The 19638-nt window shown below is 47.7% G+C and overlaps 1 protein-coding gene and 1 long non-coding RNA gene across 2 annotated transcripts in view; one reads left to right on the top strand and one right to left on the bottom strand.

The window, feature by feature from the left end:
• The window catches only part of LOC120390016 (CD276 antigen-like), a 21232-nt gene extending 15906 nt beyond the window's left edge, over positions 1 to 5326 (top strand). The window contains exons 5-6 of the mRNA XM_039512220.1: positions 288 to 425; positions 5226 to 5326. Of these exons, the coding sequence (XP_039368154.1) occupies positions 288 to 415 (128 nt within the window). The 3' untranslated portion in view covers positions 416 to 425; positions 5226 to 5326. The remainder of the gene's footprint in view (positions 1 to 287; positions 426 to 5225) is intronic.
• On the bottom strand, positions 5287 to 19359 carry LOC120390017. Its single transcript, XR_005591015.1, has 3 exons — positions 19240 to 19359; positions 6835 to 6905; positions 5287 to 5530 (listed from the first exon to the last, which is right to left on the bottom strand). It is a non-coding gene; the product is annotated as an uncharacterized LOC120390017 (long non-coding RNA).
• Positions 19360 to 19638: the final 279 nt, after the last annotated feature.

Here is a 19638-nt window from a genome sequence, read left to right on the forward strand (position 1 = left end):
CGGCAGAAGGTCCTTGTTCGGCAGCGTGACTGGAGTGGAACCGGCAGTTCCCGTGCACCCCGTGGGGAGCACACAAAATGCCACTCCCCAAATCCTGGCGACCTAGGCGACTGCCTAGGGTCCCCTAATGGAAGTGCCGGCCCTGGCCATGGGACTGCCCTGAATTAATTCCTGTTTGAACCAGGGCAGCAGGCAGAGGTGGGGAGCAGTGGGTGGGCCCAAGGCAGAGGTGTGGGGGAGCACAACCCACAGATCTCCCAGCTCATCCCCATGTTCTCTTTCTACAGATAACTGTACTAACAACCTGTGCCTGCCTATCACCCTGCCCCTGATGGTGCTGCTGGGTGTTCTTGGAATCGTCTTGTGCTTCCTGAGGCGTCGGTTCTCGTGGTGTTCGGCTGCAAGAGGACTGTGACCCACGTAACGTGAGCTGCTTCTCTGTGTCTCTGTCCCGCCTCTGTCCGGGTGTACGTCCTTGGACTCTTCTGCCCAGTCGCAGCCCTCTCTGTCAGGGTTACAATCCCGCTCCACGTCCGTCCTGCAAGGTCCCTTGGCTGGGGGCATCTCCCTGTGCTGGGCCCCCTGCCCAGGGTCCCGCTCGCTCTCCCCAGCTGCTCACCGCAGCCGGCTCTGGACGGCTCCAGCCCCAGCCCCACTCTGCCTCAGTGCTGCTGCTGCTGCTCTGCCTCCAGCCTGGGTGGCTGGGCTGATCCTCTGCCCCTCTGGCTGCTGCTCTCCTTAGCTCTGCCCCTCTTGTCAGGCACCTCAGGCTGGCCTGGAGCATTGGCTTCTCCCCATTGGCCCCGGGGACTGTCAGTCTCAGGGTCCTCATTTCTCAAAAGAAAGAGTCCCATTCTTTTGGTGCTGGGAGAGGGCCAACCAACCCCGCCCCGAGGGTCCGTGAGGAGCCAGCAGCCCCCTGGCACCTGCAGGATTCTTCAGTTAAAAGCCTCCCAGAATGAACAGGAAACCCGGTGACAGAACCCACCCGCCAGCTAACGAGCTCCCTACATCACCCCCTCCCCCCAGGGGCTGCTTTGGGGTTCATCCCAGCAGCAGCTCAGAACCAGCCCCAGCCTGATGGGACCCCATCCTTCCCCCTCCCCAGGGAGCAGGGCACTCTGTGGGGCAGTGGCTGGGGGTAAAGGAGCAAGTGGGGACGGTGCCTTGGGGGAAGATTTGGAGCAGGGGGCAGGGCCTTGGGAGTCCAGTTGTCAGGAATTACCAAGTTGGCAACCCTAATTCAAACTGGCCCAGGAGGCCAAGGATAAGTTGGTTTTGTTCTCTTTATCCGCTCCCTCTCCACTTGCAGTGCGGCCTCTGCTTAAATGAATCCCACTTTGCCTAGAACACGTTGTGTCTCTGGCTGCTTTCACCAGCTCCCTCCCCGCTTCTGGAGAGGACCCTGGAGCAGGCGCCGAATCCAGCTAGACTTGCTGGAAGTCAATGTGGTAGGGAATGGGGGTGTGCTGTGACCTGGTGATCCGGTCTGCAAGGAGGGTGAACTCCCCTCTGAGAGAAGGGCGGGATTTGCCTATGTTCCAACTCCAGCTGAGCCTGCTCTCCTCCAGGCACGCACTCGCACACACACACATGGAGAAGTTAGATCAAATTTTAAATATGCAGCTGGAAAGTTGCAACATTATATAGCTTGATTTCTTAGACTGCAGAACCTTAGAACATAAGAACAGCCATACTGGGTCAGCCCAATGTCAGGTGTCCCAGAGGGAATGAACAGAACAGGTAATCGTCAAATGATCCATCCCTGTCATCCAGTCCCAGCTTCTGGCAAAGGGAGGCTAGGGACACTCAGATTATGGGGTTGCATCCTTGCCCATCTTGGCTAATAGCCATTGATGAGCTTATCTTCCAGCAACTGATCTAGTTCTCTAGTTCTTTTTTGAACCCAGTTATACATTTGGCCTTCACAACATCACCTGGCAAGGAGTTCCACAGGTTCCACAGTTCCACAAGGATTCCTCCTTGTTTTTGCTGATACAGACTAACATGGCTACCACTCTGAAACAGGTTGACTATGTATTGTTTGAAGAAGTTATTTCCTTTAGTTTGTTTTAAACTTGCTGTCTGTTCATTTCATTGGGTAACCCCTGGTTATTGTGTTATGTGAAGGAGTAAATAACACTTCCTTTTTCACTTTCTCCACTAGTCAAGATTTTATAGACCTCTATCATATCCTTCCTTAGTTGTCTTTTCCAAGCTGAAAAGTCCCAGTCTTTTTAATCTCCTCATATAGAAGCTGTTCCATTCCCCTAATCATTTTTGTTGCCCTTCTCCATACCTTTTCCAATTCTAATATCACTTTTTTGAGATGGGGGCGACCAGGTCTACACACAGTATTCAAGGTGTGGATTTATATAGTAGCATTATGATCTTTTCTGTCTTATTGTCTATCTCTCTCCAAATGGTTCCTAACATTCTGTTGGCTTTTTTGACTGCCGCTGCAAATTGAGAGGATGTTTTTCAGAGACCTATCCACAATGATTCCAAGATCTCTTTCTTGAGTGGTAACAGCTAATTTAGACCCCATCATTTTGTATATATAGTTGGGATTATGTTTTCCAATGTGCATTTCATCTGTCACTTTGTTGCCCAGTCATCCAGTTTTGTGAGATCCCTTTGTAGCTCTTTGCAGTCTGCTTTGGATTTAATTATCTTGAGTAATTTTGTATCATCTGCAAATTTTGCCATCTCACTGTTTACCCCTTTATCTAAATCATTCATGAATATCTTGAACAGCAGTGATCCTAGTACAGATCCCAGGGCGACTCTGCTAATTGCCTCTCTCCATTCTGAAAACTGATAATTTATTCCTACCCTGTCTTTGCATATACGCACAGACTAATGTATAATTGCAATACATCTCTCATGCAATTGTATTTTCCTAATTAAAACAAGTTATTTTTTTATATATTTGAATGATACAAAAGTAGGGTGAAAATCAGAAAAAAAATGAATAATGCTTTTTGTAAAACCTGGGAATTTTTTGGTAAAAATCGGTTTAAACTGAATACAAAGGGGCTTAACTATAGTTTTAACCAATTTGCCCGATACTGAAGTTAGGCTTACTGGCCTGTAATTGCCAGTATCCCCTTTGGAGCCTTTTTTAAAAATAGGTGCCTTATTAGCGCTCCTCCAATCATCTGGTACAGAAGTTGATTTAAATGATAGGTTACAAACCACACTTTGTAGTTCTGCAATTTCACATTTGAGTTCCTTCAGAACTTGGGTGAATACTTCCCCATCTGGTGCTGGTGACTTATTACTGTTTAATTTATCAGTTTGTTCCAGAACCTCTTTTACTGACACCTCAATCTGGGACATTTCCTTTGGTTTGACTCTTAAACAGAATGGCTCAGGTGTGGGAATCTCCCTCACATCCTCTGCAGTGAAGACCGATGCAAAGAATTCATTTAGTTTCTCCTTAATGGCCTTGTCTTTCTTGAGTGCTCCTTTAGCACCTCGATTGTCTGGTGCCCAACTGATGGGTTGACAGGCTTCCTGCTTCTGAGATAGTTGACCAAAAGCTGGGGAGACTCACCTCATCCTTTAGCAGCATCACCAAGGGGTCTCCGACCTCCCCCCCACCTCCATCGTGAGAATCTGGCTCCTTCTGTGGCCCGTTACGTTCCCAGTGAGCGCACACAGATGTTAGATCAAAACAGGAAATCCTCCTGCTGGGAGGCTGCCACATCCCATGACTTTATTGCTTAGACTCCAGGACCCTGACACACAAGAACCCAGCCCAGCGAGAGACAAAGCAGGCTGCTCCCTAATGGAGTGAGGTACAAATCCCCCCACCTTGCTTTAAGCTGACTCAAACTGACTGCAGCAGGACAGGAAACCCCCCTTCCCAGACTGGAATGTGCCAGGTGAGGCCTGCATTTGCCCCACCCCCCCATGTGTCTATGCCACCCGTGACCTGGAACCAGGCCTGCTGGCTCCTGGGCTGCCACTGTATCCACACTCCTACCACTGGTGAAGAAGGGAGCAGCAGCCTGGGAGCCCTGTCTCTTCAAGCACCACTGCACGTCCTGCCCACGGATGTCCTGATTGGTGGAGCCTACTGCCCTCCCCAATGAGCCTTAAATAGCGGCCTAGGCCAAGGTGGAGACTGGCTGTGCCCCTAGGGCCTACGTGATCAACTGGCTTGCTGCTGCAAACAGCCCCTGCTGCCCTATCCTGAGACTGGCGTGCAAGTTAGTTCAAACAGGAAAAAAAAGTGTGGTAAAAAAAGAAGAATTTAGTACCAAATTTTAGATGAGAAGAGCTTTCTTGAGATAAAGCACACTTTCAGAAAGAACACAGACAACACACAGAACATAGAGACACACAGAGGGTGAGCATGCATAGCAGACAGACACATGAAAATGAGATGAGCAGAGTAGAGGAAAAAAAAAAACTTTTTTTTTAATTAAAACTTTTTTTTTTTTTTTCCTAAAAAATTTTTTTTCTAAAAGTTTTTTTAGAGACTCTCTGTTGGTGGTCACTTTTCACCTTTTCATGTTCTCTCTGTATAAATATCTTCTGTCTGTGTGTGTTCCATTCTAATCTCTGTCAAGTGTGTGTTAGCTGCAGCAAAAGCCATGCTGCTAAAAATAATGTTAGTATTGTGGTGTTACAAGTACTCCTGTTTTTTTTTTTTATCCTGAGACTCTCACCCAGCCTTTCTCCGAGTTCCTCCTGGTCCCCTGCGCATTTCCTGAGGCCTCACCCTGCCCCTGCTCCACGGGTCCCCTTCGGCTGCCTCACCTGGCTCTGACCCGGCCCATCAGCGTCAGCTCTGTGCTCCCCCTCTGGCATGACGCTGGTACCGACGGCTGCTCTTGGCCTTGTCCTTCTGCACTGAACTCAACCCCCCTCCAGCCCAGGCACCGGCCTCAACCCACGCCCTGTAGCTTGGGTCCTGATAGGGGGTGCTGAGTGGTCAGGATCCCTTGCAGCTGCCTCTGACCCCATCTCTGTCTCTCACTCTGAGGGTCATTCAAACAGATTGGGCGGGGGGGAAGAGGGGGAGACTTTGGTCGAGGGCTGACATCCCAATGCCTTCAATTCAAGTGTTAGATGCCAATACACGACCCAGAGAGCCCCTGGCAGGACTCCATCAAAACCCGTTCTAACATCTCAGGGAGGGGTGGGTGATCCATTTGCAGGCCTTTCCACATCAGATGGAAGCAAAAAAGATAATTAAAGCAATTAATTTGCAGGTCGTCCTGAGCTGTGCATGAAGCAGGATCACCGTGCTGAGGATCAAAAATACCATTGTTTTAAAATAAATTTATTTTAAATAAATGTATTTTTCATTTAACACAGAATCTTATATTTCTTTGTGTGCAAAAAAACACCCCGAGCCCTAAGGTGAAGGATCCTCCTCATCCTGGAGAAGCGACTCTCTGAGCAGCGTTTGAAGTCCCACAGCTGGGAGGACGAAGGATCCCCGCAGCCACTATCACAGACAGGGTCACGGCGCCCAGACAGGCCACCAGCAGCCAGACGTGGCTGCGTCTCTGCCCTGCAAGAGAGAGCCCAGAGCTTCCTGTGAACAGGGCCTGAGAGCCGGAGTGAACTCCCCAGGCACAGTGTGTCGCCCTCCCACCTGGGCCAATGCGGCGAAGCCCAAACCCGGGGCTGCTGAACAGCAATACCCCACTCTGCCACTGGGGGGTGACAGTGAGTTAAATAATTGTGCTCAGCCACTAATCCCCTCCCCACATCCCGCTGTGGGGCAGAGCCCTGCACCGGCTGGACAATTCCCGTCCCCCTTCCCCACTCAGCGGGCCCTGCTGCCACTGTGATGTGCTGCACGGGGGGGGGAGGGGGTCTCCCGCCCGGGCGCTGTCACCAGGAGCATGGTGAGGTTGGTGCCAGCTCACTGTGCAGGGTGTAAAGGCCCCAAGTGTCCACAGACTCTGACATATTGCTGAGCTCTGTCATGCTTGTCCCTCTCCCATCTTCCCATCCCACGCTCGCCCTGGGGTACCTGTCCACAGAACTGCAGGGTAAGAGGCTGCGGCCCACCAGGGATGAATGGCTGACGGTCAGATGCGGGTTACAGCATGGAGCTGAGCAGCATGAAATTAGTATATATAGTTACATAGCCCAGAGGAATTTCCCACCCCTGTTATTCCCAAAAAGCTCTGCCAATGCCCGTCAGTTCCCACCTGCAGATCTCTGACTAACCCAGCACTGTGCTCCTCAGACACCCCTGCCTCGGCCCAGGCCCCTCATTCTGACTCATAGCTCCTGTTATGCCAGCCGCGGGCTCCCCTTTCCCTCAAACTTGCTGATACACCTTAATGCCCAGAATCCCCTGCCACCTGGACCTGGATCTGGCTGGTTTGATTCACTCTAAGTTGTCTCTTCTGCAAAGTCCTGCCCAGCCCCGAGGTGACGTGGCAGCGATAGACACCCTCATCCTGCATGTGGATGCCCCTCAGAGTCAGGGATGCTGTAACCTGGGTCCCAGTGGGGTCCAGCTGTGGTCACTCAATTAGGGTGAACTGCAAATAATGAGGCAGACAATCCCCCAAAAGCTGGTGGATATTCCAAGACTTAGATTTACCAGGTCAACATAAAACAGCTTCTTTATTACAGCAGCAAAGAATCCTGTGGCACCTTATAGACTAACAGACATTTTGCAGCATGAGCTTTCGTGGGCGAATACCCACTTCTTCTTCTTGCATCTGAAGAAGTGGGTATTCACCCACGAAAGCTCATGCTGCAAAATGTCTGTTAGTCTATAAGGTGCCACAGGATTCTTTGCTGCTTCTACAGAACCAGACTAACACGGCTACCCCTCTGATACTTCTTTATTACCTCACTGGTTATTCCAAAGTCCAAACACAGTTCCCTTGAAGTGACCCAACCTCAGGCCTCCATCCAGGTACCTAAGTCAAATATGGTGATTTCTGAAAATCTTATTTCATCATTTTCATAAACAGACAGTTAAGGGTTAATGTCTCTTTTACCTGTAAAGGGTTAAGAAGCTCAGTAAACCTGGCTGACACCTGACCAGAGGACCAATAGGGGGACAAGATACTTTCAAATCTTGGTGGAGGGAGTTCTTTGTTTGTGTTCTTTGTTTTGTGGGTTGTTCGTTCTCAGGACTGAGAGGGACCAGACATCAATCCAGGCTCTCCAAATGTTTCTGAATCAGTCTTATGTTTCAAACTTGTAAGTAGCACAGGCAAGGCGTGTTAGTCCTATGTTTGTTTTCTCAACCTGTAAATGTTTCTTTTGCTGGAAGGATTTTTACCTCTGTTTGCTGTAACTTTGAACCTGAGGCTAGAAGGGGTTTCCTCTGGGCTATATAAATCTAAGTACCCTGTAAGCATTTTCCATCCTGATTTTACAGAGATGATTTTTACCTCTCTTTTTCTTTAATTAAAAGTTTTATTTTTAAGAACCTGATTGATTTTTCTTTGTTTTAAGATCCAGGGAATTGGGTCTGAACTCACCAGGAGTTGGTGGGGGAAAGGAGGGGGGAATGGTTAATTTCTCCTTGTTTTAAGATCCAAGGGGTTTGGTTCTGTGTTCCCCAGGGAAGGTTTTTGGGGGGACAGAAAGTGTGCCAGACACTGATTTCTGGCTGGTGGCAGTGTTACCAGATCTAAGCTAGGAATTAAGCTTAGAAGGGTCCATGCAGGTCCCCACATCTGTACCCTAAAGTTCAGAGTGGGGGAGGAACCTTGACAATCATATAAAAGAAAAGGTTCTACCAACCCCAAAGGATCGGACACATCACCTCCCAGGTTATTGAATATTCCAGATCTTACCCAAATTCACGCTACAGCCAATTCTTCATAACTAAAGTTTATTAAAAAACAAAAGTGAGAGGGTACAGTTAAAAGATCAGTATACCTACAGACATGAGTTGAATTCATTGAGGTTCAGATTCATAGCAGAGATGCTGAGCTTTGTAGTTTCAAAGAGTTCCTTCAGAAATAGTTCATAGGTTATAGTCCAATGTCACTGCAGGGTGTTCCATTTTAGGACTGGGATTTCAGTCCTTATGGCCTAAGCTTCCCCTGTATGAAGCCTCAAGCACATCTGAGATGAACGGGATCAGGACCCAAGGATCTTTTATACAATTTCCTGTTAGTTGGAGTTCCTCGGGGAACAAAAGGTAATTAGGATGACTTTGAAGGAGGTCCTTGTATTTAGCTATACAAATTAACACAGATGATTTGCTATACATTTCAAAGAGAGATGAATACAGAGGTATCCCGTGTTTACAATTCATTTAAATGCTAGGATGTTCTTTTCATCTCTGAATTATCAGAATAGACAGGGACTGTTGATTACATTGTTGACCATTACCTATATACATGCAAAACCCAAAACCACAACCATTCCCTCCCCACATGTCTTAAAGGGTCAAAATTGAGTCATTTATGTTGCAGGATGTTTAACCCTTTCTAGCCATGCATCACACCCCCAACGTGAGGCTAGCGTGGAAAGGCGAAATTAGAGCTCCTGGAAACACCTTAAGGACCTTCCAACATTGATATGAGCTGTGTTTACACTGAATTCTTTGTAAGACCAAATTACTGATGCATGCTTTGGCCCACGTTATAATCATTGTACACGCTAACAGTTTTTGGTATCAGCAACAAGTTAGTTACAATTCTTAGCAATAACATGAACATCAGTTCTATCACGTGTACATTTACAGTCTGTGTGTCCTGCCAAGCCTTCTGTTCAGACAAACCCTTTGGTAGGTCGGCTTGTTCAATGTCCCTTTTGAACCTTTGTACCTTTTCCTTGACCCCAGGGTCTTCCTTAACGTAGGTTTTTAGTTTAACCTCTTCCTTGGTGGTTTGGTATTTTAGGGTTAACCTGTGGCGGCCATTAGCATAATAATGTTTTCCCCTTTCTCCCTGTTCCGGAGGGTCACACTCTGAGCTCTTTTGCTTAACAGAATCCATTGGCTGGGTGGGTGTGTCCTTTTTGCAAACAGCTGCAGGCAAGTCTTTCTCCCCCCAGTCAGTCAGGTAATTTGCATTAACACAGATACTAGCCCATCAGATCCTCAGCCTTTACCAATTCCAAGGCTGGACTCTGTCACGAAAGAGATACCGTCCTGTAAACGGGTCGGGACTCACCCCTGCGGCGCCTCCTGCTGGTGACTTTGGGAATTAGCTCTGTCCAGTGGAGCGCCCCCTCTTGGTGGTGTCCCGTCTGTCATTCTGTCCTCTGTCATTGTCTCTGGACCCGCGTTGCTGCGTGCTCGATGGCGTCCTCTTCAAAGCCACTGCCCTCCAGCAGTGCCCCTTAGTCCATCTGCGCCCCCTTCCGGGGGTTGGTGATCAGCAGTCCCACACCCCAGTCACTATGTCCAACCGCCCTCTGAGTCCAATCCCTCTTGTCAGGGATCTGGCGTAGCAATATGGCCGCTCCCTAGGGCCAATGGCTGGGTGCACTGCAAGGAGTGAAGGGGGGGGACCCAGGCCCGCCCTCTACTCTGGGTCCCGGCCCAGGGACCCTCTGGCATCAGCCTCGCTGTCCTTCTCTCCCCTTCCGCTGTCTGTTTCGCTAGGCCCTTCCCTTCAGGGCCTGCAGCCTGGCAGGCTACGGGCTCAAGCTCCCTAGCCTCCCTGAGCCTGACCAGCACTGCGCTGTCCATGGTGCTAGTCTCCCTTGGAGACTGACCTTCCCCTGTCGAAGGCCTCGGACAGACTGACTGCTCCAGCTCTGGGCAGGCTTTATATACCTCTGAGCCTAGCCCTGATTGGCTGTCTCTAAACTGGGCCCTAATTGGAGAGATTAACTGCACAAGTGTCCTCCTGCTCTGCAGATTCAGCTGTCCGGTCGTCCCTCTGAATCTGAGATACAGACTGTTTACTCAATCAGCATGGAGACATTCGTGTTCCAACAGCACTGTCTCCCCAACAAGCTGGTCAAGTTTATAGGGCTGTTTAAACTCCCTAATAATTTTTATTCCATCTGAAATCTCCTCAAAAGCTCTCCACACTGGGTCTTTCTGAAGCAAGGCCAGTGGATCCATACACATCTGAAAGACTTTGGCCATTAGGCACCAACATACTTTCCTCAGAAGAGAGACTGTTTACTATCAACAGTGGCCCAGTGGAAACAACTCCCTTCTGCCCCTACTCGGCACAGCTATTGACTTTTTACAGACTTCAAAGGCTTCACGCAGATATCCCTTCCCTTCTGCAACATCATACACTGCAACCGATTCTTTCTGAGCTTTATTCATGTCCAGAACCGACTTTGGCACAACGGACAAATCACCAAACTCCTTCTGAGTTTCACTTACATCCATAATTACCTCTGGCCCGTCAGGAGGATTTTTACACAAGCCCCTTTCAGGTAAACTGCTAGACTTCATAGTCAAATGATTAGAAGCTCTCTTCCTGGTTACGTTTCCACACTGTCAGTGGGTAACAGTCAAATTACCTTTATGCTTTCCGTGTGTCCTGGCTATGATATTACGCTGACCAGACATAGCAGCAAAGAATCCTGTGGCACCTTATAGACTAACAGACATTTTGCAGCATGAGCTTTCATGGGTGAATACCCACTTCGTCGGATGCAAGACCAGACATAGTTGTCATATCTTTACCCAGCAACACACTAGCAACAGAAAAAATTGAACCAGACTCGCTTGGTCCCTGGGATTTATTTATGACATTAACTGGATGCAACCTAGTTACAATGTCATTGTTCCCAGCAGACACCAATTTAGGACCACTTCCTTCCTGGGCTTTAGTTGTATCCAGAATCAACGCTGGGTGACACAGACAAATGATGGGACATATCCTTTCCTTTGTCCCAGCACCCATGGCCGATTTCAGACACATACCTGCAAAGTGAGACAGCTTCTTTAACAGGCAAGTTGCCACTCCCGACAGATAAACTGCAATTCTCCACAGATAGAGTCTCATTACACTGCGCTGCTTTAAACCAATCATTTCCCCCTTACTTTCCCAAACTTCACTTGCTAACAGTCCATCACTTACCAAGACTGAACCCTTTCCTTCCTCGGCTTTAACCGGACCCTCAGCTTTAATCTGCTCTAGTGAAACATTCTCCTGAGCCTTCTCTAATGCCAGATTCACTGCTGAGATACCAGACAGACACTTAGAAATTACATCACGGGAAGAGGCAGCTCAGGGTGATGCCCGCCCCCCAAACCGATTGGTGACGGGCAAGTCAGCTGTGATGAGCCGTGAAAGGAAAACAGAGTTGGGGTACAGATCCTGGCTGCTGCCCAGGCTCTCATCCCTGGCTACCCAGTGACCCCAGAGATCCCAGCTGCAGCCCCAGCCCCTGCTCCTGGCTGCAGACCCCCTTCCCCCGGGACCCCAGAGATCCTAGCTGCGGTTATAAACAAGCATCACAATTTATTTTACAGATGGAAAAAAGGAGGCACAAAAGCTGTGAACTGAGTGACTCAAAGTCACCCCAACAGTCAGTGGCAAAAGGCAGGAAGAGAACCCAGGAGTCCTGGCTTTCAGCCCCACCAGCTCTAACCACTAGACCCCACTCCCGTCCCAGAGCTGGGGATTGAACCCAGGAGTCCTGGCTTTCAGCCCCACCAGCTCTAACCACTAGTATTATCTATGGAGAGACCAACGTCACCTTCTGCACAACCTGCCCCAGTGTGGGGGCTCGAGCTGGCTCTGCCCTGTGCTGTTAAGAGGGACCCCTGGATATGGAACCCGGCCCTTGTTGCTGCTGACTCCATGTGGAGGAAGGGTTCCGTTAACACAGGATATGCTGTGGTCAGGCCGTTTAACCACCATCTTTACCATTGATGGTGTGACAGCTCCATAGGGAGAAGCCAGCAGTTCCCTCACAGGCTGCCTGTGCGTGTGGGTCAAAAGGAGCAACTGATATTCAGAGCAGGCTTCAGGAGGCCACACTGCCTGTGCCGGTCCCCCATTTCCTGACTGTGACTCTCGCTGGGCTCTGTCTGCTGGGTTCTGCTGGGCTGCTCCAGTGAGTATGTCAGTGACTCGGGTTGCTTGTCTCTGACAGCGTCTGCCTGTCTCCACGGTTGGAATGGCCAGGGCCAGCCTTAGGGGGAAAAAGGTGTCCTGGGCGAACTTGTATTTTGGTGCCTTTTCTTTGAGTTTAAGTATTCTGACATTCTGAACCTCGTGGGAACACCCTACCCCCGTGTTCATCATTGTAATATGATTATGTGGTATCTAATGCAAAGTTTGTCAGGTCGGGTGTCTTCAGAAGGCTCATGATGCACTGAGCATTGTTATAGTAATGTTACAGGTTGTAATTTCATGTATATAGTTATGAGGCTGAAAATCATAGATGGAAGGGACCTCAGGAGGTCATCTAGTCCAACCCCCTGCTCAAAGCAGGACCAATCCCCACGCAGATTTTTGCCCCAGATCCCTAAATGGCCCCCTCAAGGGTTGAACTCCTAGGCCTGGGTTTAACAGGCCAATGTTCAAACCACTGAGCTATCCCTCCCCCCATGTGTCCTCATGGCTTAGAGCAAGCCCAGGCAAAAACTCCCTAAGAGCAGAGAGGCAGTTCACACCTCATCAGGGCAGGTATGGGACAAACCCAGCCCAGCCTCACAGGAACAAAGGACACTGGCCTAGGCAGCAACAAAAGAATCTGTTGGACTCTGGCGTGAGTCACCCCCCTTCCTTGGGGCAGTTTGGGACGGCGATGAGGTGATGCTCACCTGACTCTGAGGCGGGGGCAATGCCAAGAGGGGAGAAAGGACATGATAAAAGGGAGAGACGTTTGCCAGGCTCTTCCTCTCTCTTCCACCTCCACCTTACAGACAGCACCACCAAGTGACTGAAGTGCTGATTAAAGGGGAGAGCCTGGCTGCAGAGCAACCAGCCAGCCTGTGGGGAGAAGCATCTAAGTTTGCAAGGGCACTGGAAGTGTTAACATCAGCTTAGAGTGCGTTTTACTTTTATTTCATTTGACCAAATCCAACTTGTTATGCTTTGACTTATAATCATTTTAAAAAAATCTTTTATAGTTATAAATGTGTTTGTTTATTCTACCTGAAGCAGTGCGTTTGGTTTGAAGCATGTCAGAGGCTCCCCTTGGGATAACATACCTGGGACATATCAATTTCTTTGTTAAATTGACAAACTCGTATAAGCTTCCAGTGTCCAGCGGGCATAACTGGATACTGCAAGATGGAGGTTCCTAGGGTTGTGTCTGGGACCGGAGATATTGGCTAGTGTCATTTGGTTGCACACTCCAAGGAGCAGCTGACATGGCAGAGGCTGTGTGTGAACAGCCCAGGTGTGGGGGTTCTCACAGCAGAGCAGGGTAAGGCCGGCTCCCAGAGGCAAGGATTGGAGTGACCTAGCAGATCACCAGTCCAGCTAACACCAGGGGAACGTTACAGGGTGTATGTGCAGCTTGTGTTACTCCAAGTGGAGTTCACGCTTTAAGCACTGATATTTGGGATTTTAAGTGAGTCTTAAGTGCAGCGGCTAAGAACAGGCAGGAGTGGGGGGTCACAGTTTGTTGTTTTCTGTTTGCTTATTTCGGGAAAGGGAAGTAAGAACAGGAAAGCAGGAAAATGAGTGACAGCAGGGAAGAGATTGCGAAGTTGGAGCTTTTTAGGCTGCAGGTTGCAGAAAAGGAGAGAGAGCACCAGAGATCATTGCAACTGAAAGAACTGGAGATAAAGGGAAAAGAGAGAGAAGAGAAAGAGGCAGCCAGAGAGGAGGCTGCACACAGAAGGGCCATGGAAGAAAAAGAGAGAGTGAAAACACCAACTGGACCTGCTAGAAAAGCAGAACCAGAAGCCCCCCACCCCACCCCACCCCAATGACTCCCGTCACTCCAAAACTCCCCAAGTGGGAACACTTATGTCCTGCATACAGTGAGCCTGATGATATTGCTGAATATCTGAAGACCTTCGAAAGGCTGCATGAAATCCCTGATAAGAGAGTTCCTACCCTGATTGTGAAATTAACTGGTAAAGCTCGAAATGTATTCAGTGGAATGCATATTAGACTATTGTAAATTTAAAGATACTGTTTTGCAAAGTTTTCAGATTACCCCTGAAACATACAGAGTGAAATTTAGGACTCTTAAGCGGGATATTGGGAGGAGTAATGGGGAATATGCAAACAAAATGAAAGATTTGTTGGGAAAATGGGTGAGGGGCAAAGAGGTGGCAAGTTTTGAGGGAATGTTGGATCTTGTTGCTCAAGAGCATTTCCTAAGCATGTGTAAGGCTGATGTGAAGCAGTGGCTGTGGGACAAAGATGTAAAGGCTGTTGAGGAGGTGGCTTTTTTAGCTGATGCCTTTGAACAGAATCAGGCGTCTACTGAGGGCAGGCCACAGAAAGAGGGGTTTAAAGGAAAGGGAGGGTCCCATTTTGCCCATGGGAAGAGAGAAGGGGGTTGGGAGCCTAAACAGTCTCTTACCCAAAAACATTCCTCTACTGGTAACTCATCGCAAATCTCCTGTAAAAGCAGAAGAGCCCAAAAGGTGCTACCAGTGTAATTCCACTGATCACCTGAGGCCAGAGGTGAAAGTGAGCCAGTACGCCCCGGTTCAGCGTACCGGCAAGAGCCGGTGTGCTGTACCAGGGTAGCCCGGCTTCCCCAGGGGGCAATTTAAAGCCCCAGGCCCTTTAAATTGCCACCAGAGCCCCACTACTGGAGCCCTGGGGTAGGGCTGCAGGGCTCTGGGGGCTATTTAAAAAGTCCAGGGCTCCTGCTGCTTCTACTGCCCCGGCCCTTTAAATAGCCGCCGGAGCCCCACCACCACTACTTCAGGGCTCCAGCGGCTATTTACAGAGCCGGGGCAATAGAAGCAGGGGAGCCCTGGGCCTTTTAAATAGCCCCCAGAGTCCTGGGGTAGCAGTGGGCTCCAGGGACTATTTAAAGGGCCTGGGGCTCCAGCTGCCTCTGCCATCCCGGTCCTTTAAATAGCCCCCGGAGCCCCAGGCTGCTGCTGCTACCCCGGGGAGTGGGGGCACTTACCTTACCGGGTGGGCTAGAGCTGGCTCTGACTCCCTCATCCACGCCTCTTCCATCCTAGGCCCCGCCCCTTCCGGGGGCCAGAGCTGGCCCCAGCGTACCGGTAAGTCACTGGACTTACTTTCACCTCTGCCTGAGGCATAAATGCCCTGTGCTAGGAGGAAGCAGGCAACCAATTGCTCATGTTAGTTCTGCCGTCCTCAACACACAACCCCCCTCCCCCAACAATTGAAACCTATCACATTGGTTCTGTGAGGCTGTCCTCTGCAGAACCTGACATGGAGCCTGTTACAGCTGTCCAAACTGATGGCAGGGAATGCTTGGGGCAGGGGGATACAGGGGCCCAGATCTCTCTGGTTAAGCAGAGTGTGGTCCCAAAGGCCAGTAGGTTGCTTGGCCAAATGGCAGAGATTGTGGGGGTGGGCGAAAGCAGGTTCCTTGTACCACTAGCTAAGATCCATGTGGTGTGGGAAGGTTTGGAAAGTGATTTAACTGGGGGTGGAGGGATAATGGAGCACCTCCTAGTCAACCTGCTCCTTGGGAATGATTTTTCCCGTGTAGCTCAGGTTAAAGTATTTGCCTACAGCAGGAGGGAGTTTTATGCTGGGACCCCCGAGGGAAAGCAGTGTACTTAGAGAGGGCTCAGCGTACTTAAAGGGGCAATGCGTGTCTCTCTCTCACACACATGGTGTGTGTCTCTGTCTCTCTCTGCCATGCTGTCTCCCCTCCCTCTGTTCCTGCTGCCTTGTAGACTGTGAGGCTACATTAACAAGGTGTTAACCCTTGAGGGCTCAGCTGAGTGCTAGTTCATCAATTAGCACCCTCTGACTCCACCACCTCAACCAAGCTTCATGACCATCATTGCTGTGTACAGTATTAAATTGTTTGTTTAAAACTTACTGTGTGGGGGTGTGGGGGTGTGTGTATATATATATATATATATACACATACACACACATATATATATATATATATATATATATATATATAAACATTAATTCTTATGGGGAAATTGGATTCACTTAACATTGTTTCTCTTAAAGTAGCATTTTTCAGGAACATAACTACAAAGTTAAGCAAGAAGTTACTGTATTTTCTGTCTTATTTTCTATCCCTTTCTTAATGGTTCCTAACATGCTGTTTGCTTTTTTGATGGCCGCTGCACATTGATTGGATGTTTTTCAGAGACCTATCCACAATGACTCCAAGATCTTTCTTGAGTGGCAACAGCTAATTTAGACCTGATCACTCTGTATCTATAGTTGGGATTATGTTTCCAGTGTGCATTACTTTGCATTTATCCAGGGCCGGTTCAAGCTTTTTTGCCACCCCAATCGGCGAAGAAACAAAAAGAAAGAAAAACCCCATTGAGCTGCTGCCAAAGTGCTGCCGAAGAGGAAGAGAGGGAGTGAAGGACCCGCCGCCAAATTGCCGCCGAAGATCCGGATGTGCCGCCCCAATAACGGAGGGAGTGCCCCTTTCTATTGGCTGCCCCAGGCACCTGCTTCCTTTGCTGGTGCCTGGAGCCGGCTCTGCATTTATCAACAAATGAATTTCATCTGTCACTTTGTTGCCGAGTCACCCAGTTATGTGAGATCCCTTTGTAGCTCTTTGCAGTCTGGTTTGAATTTAATTATCTTGAGTAATTTTGTATCATCTGCAAATTTTGCCACCTCACCCTTTTTCCAGATCATTTATGACTACGTTGAATAGCACTGATCCCTACCCTTTGTTTCCTGTCTTTTGACCAGTTACTGATCTTTGAGAGGACCTTCTCTCTTATTCCATGACAGCTATGTTGCATAAGAGCCTTTAGTGAGGGACCTTGTCAAAGTCTTTCTGAAACTCCACGTACATTCTATCAACAGGATCACCCTTGTCCACATGTTTGTTGACCCCCTCAAAGAATTCTAATAGATTGGTGAGGCATGATTTCCTTTTAGAAAAACTATTTTGACTCTTCCCCAATAAATTGTGCCCATCTATGTGTCTGATAATTCTGTTCTTTACTATAGTTAGGGCCCTTCGTTTTCAGTTTTTATTTTATTTATTTTTTCCTGGGAATTTATCAGTGTTTATTACCACAACAGTAAAAGCAGGTGAAAATCAGTGCAAAAATTATTAATAATAGTTAAGCACTGGAATAAATTGCCTAGGGAGGTTGTGGAATCTCCATCACTGGAGATTTTTAAGAACAAGGAAACATCTGTCAGGGATGGTCTAGATAATCCTTAGTCCTGCTAGGAGTGCAGGGGACTGGACTAGATGATCTCTCGAGGTCCCTTCCAGCACTACAAAATCCTCTGAACCAGCAGGGAGGCCTTGTCTGGGTGTGGGACTGAACTAGATGACCTCTCAAGGTCCCTTCTAGTCCTATGATTCTATGATTTTTTGGGGTAAATATTGGGGTTTATTTTGGTGGATGGAAAGACAAGGGGAAAAAGTATTCAGTAAATTAATGCTTTGAATTTAGGGTGACCAGACGTCCCAATAAAATTGAGGAGTTTGTCCTGCATCCTGACTGAAGTACGGCCAGGACGCCATTTGTCCTGATATTTTGTTTCGGGCCTTTTTTTTTTTCACTCACTTGTCCTGGTCTTTGGCGGCATTCAGCAGAGAGTCCTTCAGTTGTTGATGGTCTTTGGCGTCATTTCGGCGGCAGGTGCTTCTGCCTTTGGTGGCAAGGTTTATTACCCGCCGCTGAAATACTGCCGAAGACCGTCAGCAACTGAAAGACTCTGCCGCAGACCTGGACAGGTGAGTGTAAAAAAAAAAACGTCCCCGCCACGGCAGTCCTGATATTTTCCCCTTACCATCTCGTCACTGCAGAATTAGAACAGAACTCCAAACACAAGGCCGCCTCTGAGTTTAAGAAAACAATGCATCTCTAATCCCCAAATAAAACTTTTCATTGGAATAAGCAGTTTACTGTTGTAGACTTAGAACTATGACCCTATAAATATTTACATTTAATAACTGGGCCCCACCATTTGCAGTGCATACGCCTTACTTCATCCTTTTGTCCTGTTTTTGTTTTTTTAAAACTTTTGAATATTTCTTTGTGTTCTGAACCATATTCTGATACAGATTTTCATTTTCTTCCCATTTTGGTGTGTCAGCTCTTTAAACCATTATCTGCTAACAACTTGAAATGTGTACAGTACGTGGTGAGTGTGAGATTCATCGGTACGTTCAGATGCTCATGCACTTCAGAGCTTGTGAATGGCTTTGTCTTTCTTGAATGCTCCTTTAGCACCTCGACTGTCCGGTGCCCAATGGTGGCCGAAGCATGAAGGGGCATACGAATGTTTAGCATATCTGGCATGTAAATACATTGCAACACTGGCTACAAAAGTGCCATGCAAACATCTGTTCTCACTTTCAGGTGACATTTTAAATAAGAAGCAGGCAGCAGTATCTCCCATCAATGTAAACAAACTTGTTTGTCTTAGCGATTGGCAGAATAAGAAGTAGGACTGAGTGGACTTGTAAGCTGTAAAATTTTACACTGTTTTGCTTTTGAGTGCAGTTATGTAACCAAAAAAAAAAAGCTGTATTTGTACGTTACACTTTCACAATAAGCGATTGCACTTCAGTACCTGTAAGAGGTGAATTGAAAAATACTATTTCTTTTGTTTACCATTTTTACAGTGCGTATATTTGTAATAAATAATAATATAAAGTGAGCACTGTGCACTTTGTATTCTGTGTTGTAATTGAAATCAATATTGAAAATATAGAAAAACACCCCAAAATATTTAATAAATTTCCATTGGTATTCGATTGTTATAAGTGCAATTAATCATGATTAATTTTTGTAATCAATATTAATTTTTTTAGTGAATTGCGTGAGTTAACTGCAATTAACTGACAGCCATAATTCTTATTATTCAAGCACTGGATTACTATCCATAGAGATTCTGTGGATAGTTTGGTTCATTTAAGATTTTTACTATATTTGTCTCTGTGCTTTCTTTCACATATAGTGCCACACCCCCACCTGTACAACCTACTTGGTCATTTCTATATATCTTGTACCCTGGTATTACCATTTTGATTATCATCATTCCACCAAGTGTCTGTGATACCTATTGTATCAATAGCCTCTTGTAATACCAGGCACTCAGGTTCACCCATTTCAGTATTTAGACATCTAGCATTTGTATTTAAGCATTTATCAAATGTGTCTCTTTTTAGCTGTCTGCCATTATGTGACGTAACTGAATGGGACTCTTTATCATTTGATTGTTTCTCATCAGATCCTACCTGTATGTTATCCTAGTAAGGAGGAGAGGATGGAAGATGATATAGCGAATCCCCACGAATAGATCCTCCCTTAAGGGATGTCGCTGTCCAAATCGTGTGGTTCTCAGCACCTGTCGGCTTCTCCAGCTCTGAAGCTGTGGCTACACTGCACATCTTAAAACTCCTCTTTTTCACCTGTGGTTTAGGTGGAGCCCTTCCTTCCTGTATAGAACCCGTAAACAATGAGACTGCCTGGTGCTTTTCTAACCCATTGCTCTGGGAAATAGTTCAGGGCGGGTCTCTGGCCTGTGTGATGCAGGTCAGATTGGATGAGCACAATGGTCCCTGCTGGCCTTGGAATCTATTAAAATAACATCCGGAGCGGAGCAGAGCAGCGAGCCGGTCAGGTGTGAAATGCAG

Source organism: Mauremys reevesii, linkage group 24, assembly GCF_016161935.1.
Source record: "Mauremys reevesii isolate NIE-2019 linkage group 24, ASM1616193v1, whole genome shotgun sequence".
Classification (NCBI taxonomy): Eukaryota; Metazoa; Chordata; order Testudines; family Geoemydidae; genus Mauremys; species Mauremys reevesii.